A 15,936-nucleotide genomic window follows, 5' to 3' on the forward strand; every position below is an offset into this window, starting at 1 on the left:
AATGTGAGATCAGACTATGCGCCTTTTGTCCTGGTTATTCCAGACCCACATTTCTAGTTTTCTGACTTTCTCTCTCTCTCTCTCTCTCCCTGGTTCTTTTTCTCGCTCGGGCACCAACTGAAAATAAAGTCAGTCAGTCAGGAACGGAGCAGTCATTGTTAGAACGCTCGCATAACCTTTGGTCTCCCTTCTTTTCAGGCATGGAAGAAACGGTGGTTCATGCTTCGCAGTGGCCGTTTGACAGGCGACCCGGACGTGTTGGAGTACTACAAGAATGACCACGCCAAGAAGCCCATTCGTGTGATTGACCTCAACTTGTGTGAGCAGGTACAGTTGCTCTTCCAACCTAGGCTGTCATCCATTTTCACATGTTTTTCTTTTTTTTGTGCATTCTAAGTCGTAAAATACTGCACGTACGAGGTGGCTAACAATGCAGCTAAGGGAAGTACTCTATTGCGCCTATTTACATCTCTTGACCTAAATATTAACCAAGTATTAGCGATATTGACATAAGTGCCAACGCAGACAAACTATTTTTTAGTGGAGCCGTTTTGACGGAGAGCTAATTAGCTTGTGCTGCCATATTAACATATTGAGCCGGTGAGCTGCTGCCTCGCCTCGGAGTTGGTAAAAGTTAATTCTGGATTATAAATCAATCAATTAATGTTTATTTATATAGCCCTAAATCGCAAGTGTCTCAAAGGGCTGCACAAGCCACAACGACATCCTCGGTTCAGGACCCTCATCAGGGCAAGGAAAAACTCAACCCAGAAGGATGACAATGAGAAACCTTGGAGAGGACCGCAGATGTGGGTGACCCCCCCCGCCCCCCCAGGGCGACCAGTGCAATGGACGTCGAGTGGATCGAGCATAATATTGTGAAAGTCCTGTCCATAGTGGATCTAACATAATAGTGTGAGAGTCCAGTCCATAGTGGATCTAACATAATAGTGTGAGAGTCCAGTCCATAGTGGATCTAACATAATAGTGTGAGAGTCCAGTCCATAGTGGATCTAACATAATAGTGTGAGAGTCCAGTCCATAGTGGATCTAACATAATAGTGTGAGAGTCCAGTCCATAGTGGATCTAACATAATAGTGTGAGAGTCCAGTCCATAGTGGATCTAACATAATAGTGTGAGAGTCCAGTCCATAGTGGATCTAACATAATAGTGTGAGAGTCCAGTCCATAGTGGATCTAACATAATAGTGTGAGAGTCCAGTCCATAGTGGATCTAACATAATAGTGTGAGAGTCCAGTCCATAGTGGATCTAACATAATAGTGTGAGAGTCCAGTCCATAGTGGATCTAACATAATAGTGAGATTCCAGTCCATAGTGGATCTAACATAATAGTGTGAGAGTCCAGTCCATAGTGGATCTAACATAATAGTGTGAGAGTCCAGTCCATAGTGGATCTAACATAATAGTGTGAGAGTCCAGTCCATAGTGGATCTAACATAATAGTGTGAGAGTCCAGTCCATAGTGGATCTAACATAATAGTGTGAGAGTCCAGTCCATAGTGGATCTAACATAATAGTGAGATTCCAGTCCATAGTGGATCTAACATAATAGTGTGAGAGTCCAGTCCATAGTGGATCTAACATAATAGTGTGAGAGTCCAGTCCATAGTGGATCTAACATAATAGTGTGAGAGTCCAGTCCATAGTGGATCTAACATAATAGTGAGATTCCAGTCCATAGTGGATCTAACATAATAGTGAGTTTCCAGTCCATAGTGGATCTAACATAATAGTGTGAGAGTCCAGTCCATAGTGGATCTAACATAATAGTGAGAGTCCAGTCCATAGTGGATCTAACATAATAGTGTGAGAGTCCAGTCCATAGTGGATCTAACATAATAGTGAGATTCCAGTCCATAGTGGATCTAACATAATAGTGTGAGAGTCCAGTCCATAGTGGATCTAACATAATAGTGTGAAAGTCCAGTCCATAGTGGATCTAACATAATAGTGTGAGAGTCCAGTCCATAGTGGATCTAACATAATAGTGTGAGAGTCCAGTCCATAGTGGATCTAACATAATAGTGTGAGAGTCCAGTCCATAGTGGATCTAACATAATAGTGAGATTCCAGTCCATAGTGGGGCCAGCAGGGGACCATCCCGAGCGGAGACAGGTCAGCAGCGCAGAGATGTCCCCAACCGATGCACAGGCGAACGGTCCACCCCGGGTCCCGACTCTGGACAGCCAGTACTTCATCCGTGGCCACCGAACCGGTGGCCCCCCCCCTCCCCACACAAGGGAGAGGGGGGCAGAGCAGAAAAGAAAAGAAACGGCAGATCAACTGGTCTAAAAAGGGTGTCTATTTAAAGGCTAGAGTATACAAATGATTTTTAAGATGGGACTTAAATGCTTCTACTGAGGTAGCATGTCTAACTGTTACCGGGAGGGCATTCCAATAGTACTGGAGCCCCAATAGAAAACGCTCTATAGCCCGCAGACTTTTTTTGGGCTCTGGGAATCACTAATAAACCGGAAGTGTCAGAAGAGTATAACATACAATGGAATTTGGAAGAAAAAGTGTAAAAATAAGAATTAGCATGTCACTAAACTTGAAGTACACGTTTGTTACTTATGGACTAAGTACATCATATCAAAAGATGATTCTTAGTTTTTTATTCTAATTAGGGTCTAATAAGCCCAAATAGCAAAGAGAAATTAAAAAAAGCATGTAAACAAACAGCTTGGGCCTTAAGAGGTTAATGATGGCTTTTGTTTAGCTTTTCTGTATTTAAATCCCATTTCCTTTAGACACTTTCTAACAGTTGGTTCACAGACGGTGACTCCAGTTCCTGCCCATTTGTTCTCCATTTGTTTTGTTGTGCATTTTTCTGTTTTCAAACATATTGCTTGAAGTTTTCTGATGTTTTCCGTGGTCTACCAGTATGCTTGCCTTTTATAACCTTCCCAAGTTGTACTCTGCCCAGATTTTACACACTGACTGTGACTTTTTCAACATTGCGTAACGATTCACCTTGAAGAACTTTGATGACCCTCATTTGTTTCAATTGCCATCTCTCTTTTTGGAGCCATGATTCATGTCAATCCACCTGGTGCAACAGCTCTCCAAGGTGTGAACGCTCCTTTTTAACGGCGGACTAAAGAACTGATGTAATCTGATGCAGGGGTTGACTTTGGAAAGGAACATTTACAGGGTGAATGTCAGTCTTGCTACTGACAGTTTTGTCATGTTTGTGTTTTCCTGTGTTTGGCATTTTAATTCCTGGCCAGTGCTTTTATTGCTAGTTTCTACTTCCTGTGTTTTTGAACCACTTCCTGTCTGGTGCTCTTGTTTTATCAGTGTTTCCTGTTTGTCACTGTCTTTTGAAGCACCTTTTACTTTCTGTCCCATGTCCTGCCAGCACACCGGATTCTCATTAATGAGTTCTATGTAGTTCCACCTGGGTTCCTCCTTCTGTGCTGGATCATTCTACTTGTTAGTCTGCTTCCTGTGCACCTCCCTGTTGCCAATAAATATACTTTTACCTGCACGCCGTCTGCTATTTACGCATCCTTTGGGTCACACTACAAGCAATGCTCACCTAACCGTGACAGTTATTCCATCATTTTCTCTCAGAATTGAGCGATTCCATATGTTTTTCCGCTAAAAGTGAAACTATTTTGTGGGTATGAAAGAAGCGATCCTTAAACATAGCGTCTTTTTTTAAATCCCACTCCTTTGCCTCCAACAGGTGGATGCCGGGTTGACGTTCAACAAGAAAGACTTGGAGCACAGCTTCATCTTCGACATCAAGACCATCGACCGTGTCTTCTACCTGGTGGCTGACACGGAGGAGGAGATGAATAAGTGGGTACGCTGCATCTGCGACATCTGTGGCTTCAACCCCACCGATGAAGGTAAGATGCGACCAACGCGCTTTATGTACCAAGTAGGGATGTAACTATAAATAATAAATGGGTTATGATAAATGGGTTATACTTGTATAGCGCTTTTCTACCTTCAAGGTACTCAATGCGCTTTGACAGTATTTCTACATTCACCCATTCACACACTGATGGCGGGAGCTGCCATGCAAGGCGCTAACCAGCAGCCATCAGGAGCAAGGGTGAAGTGTCTTGCTCAAGGACACAACGGACGTGACTAGGATGGTAGAAGGTGGGGATTGAACCCCAGTAACCAGCAACCCTCCGATTGCTGGCCCGGCCACTCTACCAACTTCGCCACGCCGTCCCGGTATTAAACGGTTTTAATGACAACTGCAGAAAAACTCCCGGCAGTTGGTATTACGTTGTAAATATAAATGATCGAAAATTTGTGATTTGTAACCATACTTTGATAAACTCACAGACTGACGGACGCTAGCTTGAATGCCAACATGAAAACAAGAGACGTTAACATCTTTCCCCATTAAGAAACAACATACCCCAAATAGGTCTGGGCAAAATGGCCGGATTCACGATAACGTGGGCGCACCAGATTAAAAGGCGCACTGCCGATGAGCGGGTCTATTCAGGTCTATTTTCATACAAAAGGCGCACCGGATTATAAGGCGCACTAAAGGGGTCGTATATATATATTTTTTTCTAAATGTGAAATACTTTCTTGTGGTCTATATCAGTGGTCCCCAACCACCGGGCCGCGGCCCGGTACCGGTCCGTAGACCGATTGGTACCGGGCCGCGGCCGCACAAGAAATTTAAAAAAAAAAAAAATAATAATTTTTTTTTTTTTTATTAAATCAAGATAAAAAAACACAATATATACATTATTTATCAATATAAATCAATGCAGTCTGCAGGGATACAGTCCGTAAGCACACATGATTGTATTTCTTTATGACAAAAAATAAAAAATAACAATTTTTATTTTTTTTTTACAAGTGTATGTAAACTTTTGACCACGACTGTATATATGGTAACGTTACTGTAGTGTAAACTAAATTTATTCATGTGGTATATACATTCTACATTGCTCGCAAAAGCGTCTGCGTGCTGTCTTTATCCACCGTGTTGAAGTTTGCAGGAAGAGTGCATATTTTCCAATAAGTTGTTCATATTCAGACAAGGCAAGAACATCTTTCGTGGATGCGGCCGGCTTGATTTCCGATCTCGTAACTGAAACGCTCACAATTTGACTTGTAACGTCATTCCCAGATCCGACTTACAACTTCCTCTCTTTTTTGAAGGGTTCTGTGGTGGCACTTCCTCTGTTGTCGACAGTTCTGAGCCTAATGATCCAGGTGGCGCTGATTCATTTGTTGTTCCTTCCTTCTCATCTGCCGCTGGCTTTGGCGTACCTTTTAAGTCGCTCTGCACTTTCAGCTACTTATGCAAGCACGCAGTTTGATTTAAAGTGTCTCTATTAATCCTCGATCTTTTCAAAGCTGTCAACTGATAATGCTGCGCCAAGGCCGTACCCCACTGGGATGAAAACAAAAAAAGATCCTTACAACTCTATTGACGCAGCAGAATTATTGGAAGCGGTTGTTAAAACTGCCGCGTGTGTGTGTGGGAAAGCGTGCAGTAAAAGCACAGATTGCCGTCCTCGCAGTTCTTATTACAAAAGAATGTCCTTGGCTCTCCCTTTAGCACTCACTCGCACTTCTGATTGTGAGAGTCGACTCCCACTCCTCTGCGTGTGTGTGTTGCTGAAAGTGCTGCATGCTGACATCGGAGGTGGGAACATTAAGAGTAGGAGGTGTAGATGATCAACAGGTATTTTCCTCTTTCCTTAAGAGGGGGAAGATGTGGGGTTTGGGCAAGAAAGTGGTAAAGATGTGGAATGGTTTGCAACTAGGGGTGTAACAGTACGTGTATTTGTATTGAACCGTTTCGGTACGGGGGGGTTCGGTTCTGTTCGGAGGTGTATCGAACGAGTTCCCATACGAACATATAAAGTAGCCGCCTAAGCTAAAGTCTTAAGCTGCCTGTCTCTGTCAGTACTCTACACAGCACCCAGCATTGTCCCACCCACACAACCATCTGATTGGTTACAAACAGAGCGGTAACAGCCAATCAGTAGTGCGTATTCAGAGCGCATGTAGTCAGTGCTTAGCGTTTAGCAGGTAAGCATCAGGCAGCGGACTCTCCCCAAATGATAATAAACACCTCCCAGTCAACTACTAGTAACATCACTATGAGCCCGTTGACCTTCTGGAAATATAAAAGGCAGCTCAGCTCGCTCGCAGTCCTGGCTTGAGGTGAAGGCTAATTCGCTTTTAGCGTAACGTTAGCTCATTTTGCTGTGCGTGTGTTACGGACATCAAAGCCCTGTCTGTTATTTCACTTGACCTTTTTCTGTGTTGATTGAGCTGTGTTGAAGCAGCAAAAAAGGACATTATGTGAAATGAAGAGTTTCTGTCTCTGATAGTTGATATAATAATGTAAGTGCATCATTAAGCCTACATGAACTCCATGGTGTTCAGGGATGAATAGTCTCTCCTATTGCTATTGTACTATTTTTTCAGCTATAGTTACATGAATCATTAGTAATGCAGCAGCCTAGTTTTGAATGGCAGGGTCCCTGCTATCACATGTTGATAAAAATATAACATTTACATAATACAATTCAACTACAGGCTTCCCAAATGCTGTAATAAATTAAGCATGATGAGTTGACTTGAAACTGTTTAATGTTGCACTTTTTATATGTAGAAGAAAAGTTTTGTCATTTTATTTAATCTGAGCAACAACTTGAGGCAGTTTAATGTTGATTAACGTGGGCAGAATTATTATAGTGTTCCCAATGTTAAAAGGATAAAGCCATTGTTTACAAATTTGGTAAATAAATAAGCCCAAAATGTATATTTTGTTGTTTTCTTACTGTACCGAAAATGAACCGAACCGTGACCTCTAAACCGAGGTACGTACAGAACCGAAATTTTTGTGTACCGTTACACCCCTATTTGCAACTGCATCAAATGTTGAAGTGCAATCCAAATAATGTATAATTATGGGATGTTTAGCATTGTTAGACATAAGCCACTGTGCATGTATATTTGACGCTGCATTCAAGAACACTGGGATATACCACACTTGCATCTTACCAAAAAAAGCAGTGCAGTCGAATGTAAACAACATGGATGCCAACTGTGATAAGCGAGTATTTTGTTTTGATTGTCAATAGACAATCTTTTTTGGGAGCCTTGATGAAGGTTATGGTGGTTATGGTGTCAGTTTATTTCAGGAACATGCATACAAATACAATGTAATACATCGCATGTTTCCAGTTTCTCATTACAGCATGTCCGAAAAGGAGTAGGAGGACGCAGAGCTTATTTAATCTTACTCCTTTTCATATTATAGCAGTTTTTAACACGTTTTTGTACTCAATTTGTATCAACAGTGAATACATTAATAACTAAATAAATGAATACACAATGAGTGAGTAAATAATTATGGTAACACTTTAGTATGGGGAACACATTCACCATCAATTAGTTGCTTATTAACATGCAAATTAGTAACATATTGACTCTTAATTAATCATTAAGTACTTATTAATGCCTTATTCAGCATGGCCTTATTATACAACCAGTAAGCCATTAACTAAGAGTCTTTCCTCAATAACCTGAGAATTATTGCTTTCTAGTAACCCTAACCGTTATATGTTCCCCTAGTGTCCAAATAACTCTAAATTAAGTCTTTGTTACTTTAATAAGCAACTCATTAATGGTCAATATGTACCCCATACTAAAGTGTTATCATAATTATTAAAAACAAAGTTCTCATAGATAAATAGTTTACATTATTAGATGAATAATATTAGCCATTTTTTGATAAGGTTCAAGGTGTTTGTCAGGATTCTTCTTGGCGAAAACCTGGCGTTTGAACAGTTTCTTAAACTGAATAATATACTTATAATATAATATAATTGTTTGGCTTCTTTGAGTAAATCAAAGGAAAAAATATGTTAGGCTCGACCAGAGCTGTTGAACCAAATGTACCAGGGACCCTCAAGGACAAAGTCAACGGAGGCAGTAATAAAGTATAACAGAGTTTAATGAAACTTTACGGAGGAGCGGAGGGATCCCGGGGAGGCGGCGAGGCGTGGGAGACACTGGGTTTGTGGAGGAGGGAGCCTGGAACGAAGCAGAAAGCAGAATCAGCATGGAACAAACGAGCACCAAGTTCTCCTTTAACTAACTCACAGAATACTACTAGATAACTGTAATTCTAAATGCTGTCTATACTGACCACAGGAGTCAACGTTCAAGCGTCGGGCGCCGGCTCTCAGCGGTTTATGTAGGCTGCTCTCTGATGGCTGGGATGTGGAGCAGCTGGGCTGATTGGAACCAGCCACACCTGTGCTGGCTGCAGCAGGCTGAGAGAGACGCCCGGCCCTTGCCCTTAGATGGCGTGCAGGGGAGGGACCAGGAACGTGTGACACAACAGTACCCCCCCCCTTAGGGGAGGCACCGGACGACTGTCCTAGGGCACCTGGATTGTCCCGATAGAAATCGTCCAGCAGGGAGGGGTCAGCCAGGTAGGAACGGGGCACCCAGCTACGGTCTTCAGGGCCGAAGCCCTCCCAGTCCACCAGGTACTGGAATCCTTTCCCACGGCGGCGGACGGCAAGCAGCTTCCGAACCGTCCAAACAGGATCACCACCAGCCAGGACTCGGGGGGGTGGAGGGGCAGAGGTAGGGGGAGACAAGGCACTAGTGGTCACGGCCTTAATCTGGGACACGTGGAACACCGGGTGAACCTTAAGAGCAGGAGGGAGATTCAGACGAACTGCAACGGGGTTGATAACACTGTCCACAGTGTAGGGTCCGACATAACGAGGATTCAACTTGCGGGTTGAAGTCTGGGACGTCTGCAGGGGCAGGTCCCGGGCCAATAGCCAGACCTTCTGACCAGGCTGATAGTCAGGTGCACGCACCCTCCGGCGGTTGGCACCACGCTGGGTACGTGCAGAGGCACGGAGTAACGCAGCGCGGGCAGCCTCCCAGATGCGTAGACACCGGCGGAGGTGGGCTTCGGTGGAGGGAACTGCTACCTCCACTTCCTGTTCGGGAAACAGAGGGGGTTGGTAACCCAGCGAGCATTGAAAGGGTGACATGCCGGTGGCAGAGCTCTCCATGGTGTTGAGGGAATATTCCACCCAGGGTAAGTACTTAGCCCAAGAAGAGGGGTTGCTGGAGGCAACACAGCGAAGAGTCTCCTCAACTGTCTGGTTAGCGCGCTCCGTCTGCCCATTGGATTGTGGATGGTATCCAGAGGAGAGGCTGGCCGTGGCTCCAATACCCTTGCAAAAGGCCTTCCACACCTTGGAGATGAACTGGGGACCACGGTCTGACACGATGTCAGAAGGAATGCCGTGGGGGCGGACAACATGGAGGGTTAGGAGGTCAGCCGTCTCAGCAGCAGACGGGAGTTTGGGGAGAGGGACAAAATGAACTGCTTTAGAGAATCGGTCGACCACCGTCAGAATGGTGTCACAGCCCTGGGACACAGGAAGCCCAGTAACGAAGTCCATACCTATGTGAGACCAAGGCCGACTCGGAATAGGAAGGGGTTGTAGCAGGCCTGCAGGAGGCCTGTGTGAAGCCTTACTACGGGCGCAGACGGTGCAGGCGGCCACAAATTCCCTGACATCCTTCTTGAGGGTTGGCCACCAGAACCTCTGAGCAATGAACGAAGCTGTCCTGCGCTCTCCAGGGTGACAGGCAACACGGCTGGAGTGCCCCCACTCCAATACCGGTGTACGGACGGCATCAGGAACAAACTGTCTGTTCTGAGGGCCGTTGCCAGGGTCGGGCTGGTTCTCTAAGGCCTGCCTCACCACAGCGTCGATGGCCCACGTGACTACACCTACCACCCGGGCAGGGGGCAGGATGGTGTCGGAATCCGATTCCTCCTGGACAGCAGGATCTTCGTTAGAGAACTGACGAGAGAGAGCGTCCGCTCTGACGTTCTTGGAACCTGGGCGGTAGGTGAGGGTGAAATCAAACCGGCTGAAGAATAAGGCCCAGCGGGCCTGCCTGGAGTTAAGCCTCTTCGCCGTCTTCAAGTAGGTCAGATTCTTGTGGTCTGACCACACGATGAACGGCAGCTTCGCTCCCTCCAACCAGTGTCTCCATTCCTTCAGAGCGTCGTGGACCGCCAACAGCTCCTTGTTTCCCACGTCGTAGTTCCTCTCTGCGGGGTCGTAGCTCCTGGAGAAATAGGCGCACGGATGAATCTTCTGATCCTCTTCGGACCTCTGGGAAAGGACGGCTCCGATGCCTGTGTCAGAAGCGTCCACCTCGACAATGAACTGTCTTGTCGAGTCAGGGTGGATTAGCACGGGTGCTGTGGAGAACAGACTCTTGAGCTTGAAAAAGGCTGTCTCGGCTCGAGACGTCCAGGAAAAGGGACGCGAAACGGAGGTTAGAGCATTAAGGGGGGCAGCGATCTGACTGTAACCCTTGATAAACCGGCGTAGAAAACCGGCGAAACCCAGGAATCGTCTGAGCTGAGTCCGGTTAGTAGGACGTGGCCACTCCTCCACGGCTTTGACCTTGGCAGGATCCGCACGCATCTGTCCAGCTTCCACAACGTTGCCAAGGTATGTCACCGAGTCAGAGTGGAAGACACACTTCTTAGCCTTGACGAACAGGCGGTTCTCCAACAACCGCTGGAGAACAAGGCGGACATGCTGGTGGTGTTCCTCCACAGACCTGGAGAAGATAAGGATGTCATCCAAATACACCACCACAAAGATGTTTAGCATATCTCGTAGCACATCATTCACGAGGGCTTGAAACACCGCCGGGGCATTGGAAAGCCCAAAAGGCATCACAAGGTACTCAAAATGGCCAAGGTGGGTGTTGAAGGCCGTCTTCCACTCGTCACCGTCTCTGATCCGAACTAGGTGGTAGGCATTGCGGAGATCAAGCTTAGTGAACACTCGGGCATGAGTGAGTGGCTCAAGAGTGGAACTAATAAGGGGAAGTGGATACTTATTCTTCACTGTGATGTCATTGAGACCACGATAGTCAATGCAAGGTCTCAGACCACCATCCTTCTTGTCTACAAAGAAGAAGCCTGCCCCCAGAGGCGAGGACGACGGCCTGATGATGCCAGAGAGCAGGGACTCCGCAATGTAGTTGTGCATCGACTCCTTCTCTGGTAGGGAGATGTTGTAGAGATGCGACTTAGGATAGGGAGCCCCAGGCAGGAGATCAATGCCAATATCATAGGGCCGGTGCGGAGGAAGTGAGAGTGCTTTATCCTTACTGAATACCAAGGCAAGGTCATGATAAACAGGTGGAACACCAGTGATGTCGGGGGGAGAGGACATGGGTTTGGGTCTGCTTGAAGGGGACAGGGCGGAGCGCAGACAGGTTGCATGGCATGCGGTGCTCCAGCCCAAAATACGACCAGAGGCCCAGGAGATGTGAGGTTCATGCCTCTCCAACCAAGGTCTACCCAACACCAGGGGCGCTGTTGGGGCGTGTAGAACAAAAAAGCGGATGGTTTCAGAGTGATTTCCAGACAGAGTGAGTGTGAGGGGTTCTGTGGAAAAGGATATAGTTCCCATGGAGTGTCCGTCGATCGCTTGGGGAGACAGTGTGCGATCTAAAGGAACTAAAGGAATGCCCGCCTGGTGAGCCAAAGAGATGTCCATGAGGCACTCGTCTGCACCGGAGTCAATGAGGGCACTAACAGACAGTGTCTCTTCATTCCAGGTCAAGGTTGCAGGGAAAAGTCGGTTGGAATGATTCTTGGGCTGGGGAAGAGTTGTTTGGCTCACCAGTATAGCCCCTACCGGCGAGCTGGGTCTTTTGGGCGGATCGGGCAGACCTTGATGAAATGTCCTGGCTCACCACAGTAAAGACACAGCTGGTTGGTGAGCCTTTGTTCCCTCTCAGCTAGTGTCAGCCGGGACCGGCCGATCTCCATGGGCTCGGCAGGCCCGGGTGAAGAGGGAGCAGGGAGGAGCATAAGCTGTCGAGGTTGTGGAGTGGAGCGAGGAGATGGTGAAGTGCGGGTCACTGAAGTAGAGCGACTGGACCCAGGAGGAGGAGAGCTTCGTTGGGCTCGGTCCGCATGGCGCTCCTGAAGTCGTGTTCCCATCTTAAGGGCCAGGGATATGAGCTCATTAAGAGTCTGTGGGCTGTCACGGACCAAAAGATCTTTAATAGAATCACTCAGCCCCTTGCGGTAGACACTAAGAAGGGCGTGGTCGTTCCACTGGCTTTCAGCAGCAAGGATCCGGAACTCCAAAGTATACTGAGCCACAGAACGTGACCCTTGGCGAATAACTAGCAAACGGCTGGAAGCATCTTGTCCGTCAGTAGGGTGGTTAAACACAGCTTGAAACTCACTCTTAAACTGAGAGTAGTTAGTGGCAAAGACAGGGTTGTTCTCTACTGCTGCAATAGCCCAATTAAGAGCGTCGTTGACCAGGAGGGACATGATGAGAGCAATCTTCGAACCATCAGAAGTATATTTGGATGGCTGATGAGTAAAAAGTAACTCACACTGTGCCAGGAAGCCCCTGCAATGACCAAAATCACCATTAAATGGCCTAGGACTGACTAAGCCAGGCTCAGACTGAGGCTGCTGTGTGCTGGGGAGGACGGGGTTAACAGGCTGGTTTGAAGAACTTGAAGCAGAGTTAGATTCAGCTGAAACATGTGCTGTAAGGACCTCCAGGGTCTTCTGTATGCCGAGCAAGACTCCAGAAATGTCATTCACTTGGCCAGACAGAGCAGCCACATTACCAACAGTAGTTTGTGAAGTCTTCTCAAGCACAGCAATTTGGGATTGAACAGTGGGAAAAGCTTTGTTCAATTCTTCATGCAAAGTGGACAGTTGTGTGGCCTGGCCAAACACAAGCTCTCGTAATTCAGGGTTCTTCTGTCCCTCTGTCCCTGAGGACCCGGTTTGGTTCATTTTGGCTTGAACGTTCTGTTAGGCTCGACCAGAGCTGTTGAACCAAATGTACCAGGGACCCTCAAGGACAAAGTCAACGGAGGCAGTAATAAAGTATAACAGAGTTTAATGAAACTTTACGGAGGAGCGGAGGGATCCCGGGGAGGCGGCGAGGCGTGGGAGACACTGGGTTTGTGGAGGAGGGAGCCTGGAACGAAGCAGAAAGCAGAATCAGCATGGAACAAACGAGCACCAAGTTCTCCTTTAACTAACTCACAGAATACTACTAGATAACTGTAATTCTAAATGCTGTCTATACTGACCACAGGAGTCAACGTTCAAGCGTCGGGCGCCGGCTCTCAGCGGTTTATGTAGGCTGCTCTCTGATGGCTGGGATGTGGAGCAGCTGGGCTGATTGGAACCAGCCACACCTGTGCTGGCTGCAGCAGGCTGAGAGAGACGCCCGGCCCTTGCCCTTAGATGGCGTGCAGGGGAGGGACCAGGAACGTGTGACACAACAAAATATATGACAAAAATACAATAGAATGTACTACAAACTACATTAGTTCTATGAAGTAATGTATTTATTTATATATGCACCTTATTGCTTTTTTTATCCTGCACTACCATGAGCTATTGTATCGAAATTTCGTTCTTATCTGTGCTGTAGAGTTCAAATTTGAATGACAATAAAAAGGAAGTCTAAGTCTAATGTTCAGAGTGGACTTCTACGGTATCTTCCTCCAGCTGCTTTTCTTACAAGCACACCGTCAGTAGCTTTTCCATATTTTCATGTATAAATGTCCGCGGTTAGCTACACGGTCATGTTTTGATGATTTATTCTTTTAATTCAATGAATATCATTGTCCTTCACACTCCCTTTCCAAGTACCCATGCTTGGAAAACCAAGTTATGTCGATCTTTAGCTATAAGCTAATGCTAATGTTTTGGTCGCATCATACGGGGATCACTCTGGCATTTGCTACTCTAACCACCCCTACTAATGGTGCTTGTAACTCAAATTGTTGCTTGCATCTTAAAGCATAACAATTAGCCGAGAGACGGCCCTTATCTCAAAACACTCTTAAGTTGGGACATTCTTGGGCAGTGTTTTTGGCATTCAAAGTTTAGGAACAAGCTGCCTGTCAGTACACCAGTTTTTGTGGGATTGCAGCCAATCAGAAGCAGAGTAGGGGGGGCTCAAAACTTTGCCAGCAAACTAGTGTTGCAGGGCACACAGACTCATTAAACAAAATAAGAATATTGCAGTCAAAAAGTATAACAAGAAAAAGAGTTTAAAAGAGTATTGGACATTAAAAAAAAAAGAATTTTACCCCAAACTTTTAATCCCGCACATACTGGAAGACAAATATATTGTACATACAGACACACATACAAATAATTATACATACATATATATATATATATATATATATATATATATATATATATATATATATATATATATATATATATATATATATATATATATATATATATATATATACTACCGTTCAAAAGTTTGGGGTCACGCAAACAATTTTGTGGAATAGCCTTCATTTCTAAGAACAAGAATAGACTGTCGAGTTTCAGATGAAAGTTCTCTTTTTCTGGCCATTTTGAGCGTTTAATTGACCCCACAAATGTGATGCTCCAGAAACTCAATCTGCTCAAAGGAAGGTCAGTTTTGTAGCTTCTGTAACGAGCTAGACTGTTTTCAGATGTGTGAACATGATTGCACAAGGGTTTTCTAATCATCAATTAGCCTTCTGAGCCAATGAGCAAACACATTGTACCATTAGAACACTGGAGTGATAGTTGCTGGAAATGGGCCTCTATACACCTATGTAGATATTGCACCAAAAAGCAGACATTTGTAGCTAGAATAGTCATTTACCACATTAGCAATGTATAGAGTGTACTTCTTTAAAGTTAAGACTAGTTTAAAGTTATCTTCATTGAAAAGTACAGTGCTTTTCCTTCAAAAATAAGGACATTTCAATGTGACCCCAAACTTTTGAACGGTAGTGTATATATATATATATATATATATATATATATATACATACGTACATTAACTTCTATATAAATACGCACACACATCGATACATACATACACTTATGCATTCAATCACGTTTCATCAAACATATATCAACATTCCCCCTAGAGGAAACTGGGTAAAAAAACTACACTGATAAAACCTCAACCTATTGTTACTATAACAATCTACAAGGTTAATACAGCTTGCTACTCTTTTTTCACCTCCATTTATCTCCTGTCTTTTGTAATTTAAATTATAATTACATATGTATTGTTGCTTTTGAAACAATTGTATGGTTGATAATAGATGTTATAATATTGTTATTCATTATCAATAGTGATATTTCTAGTGGTATTTGTATTGCTCCATTTGTAGTGTAATAATGTTCATTGTCATTTCTGTGTTATTAATATTTACTCACTAACTGCTTCTTTGCTATCATTTTTCGTATTATATTTGTACATATCCTATTTACTGATGTTGTTGTTGTCTCTCTGTCTCGTCCCCGCAATATCTACCGGTCTTCTTTTTTCTTTTCTTTTTTTGTGCCAAACATCAAATAAATCCATTCAATAAAGTCAAATACAAATAAGCCAACGAGAAGTATCCCACACTTCTCTTTTGTAAAGTAAATCTGTACATCAAATATGGGCATCTACATCAATATGATTTGCCTGAGTGGCTGGACAGGACAAAAAAAATGTACCTTAATCAGGCGCAAAGCTAATGTGTTTGATTTGTTCTGAAACAATTGCATGAGCTGAGAATGCCAATATAAAACATGATGTAACAAAACATGACAATTAACAACAGTACTATCCACACACTACATACAGTCATGGCCAAAAATATTGGCACCCCTGCATTTCTGTCAGATAATGCACCACTTCTCCCAGAAAATTGGTATTCACATGTTTATTTCTTTTGTTTGCTTTAGAACAACACAAAAAATGCCAAAACTGATATTTTACACAGAACTCCAAAAATGGACTGGACACAATTATTGATTGATTGAAACTTTTATTAGTAGATTGCACAGTACAGTAC

The 15,936-nt window shown here is 44.5% G+C and overlaps 1 protein-coding gene across 1 annotated transcript in view; it reads left to right on the plus strand.

The window, feature by feature from the left end:
* The window catches only part of LOC133639874 (GRB2-associated-binding protein 1-like), a 122,227-nt gene that overhangs the window by 60,926 nt on the left and 45,365 nt on the right, over positions 1–15,936 (plus strand). The window contains exons 4-5 of the mRNA XM_062033538.1: positions 199–327; positions 3,716–3,881. Coding sequence (XP_061889522.1) covers positions 199–327; positions 3,716–3,881 — 295 coding nt within the window. The remainder of the gene's footprint in view (positions 1–198; positions 328–3,715; positions 3,882–15,936) is intronic.

This window comes from Entelurus aequoreus, linkage group LG22 (genome assembly GCF_033978785.1).
Source record: "Entelurus aequoreus isolate RoL-2023_Sb linkage group LG22, RoL_Eaeq_v1.1, whole genome shotgun sequence".
Lineage (NCBI taxonomy): Eukaryota > Metazoa > Chordata > Actinopteri > Syngnathiformes > Syngnathidae > Entelurus > Entelurus aequoreus.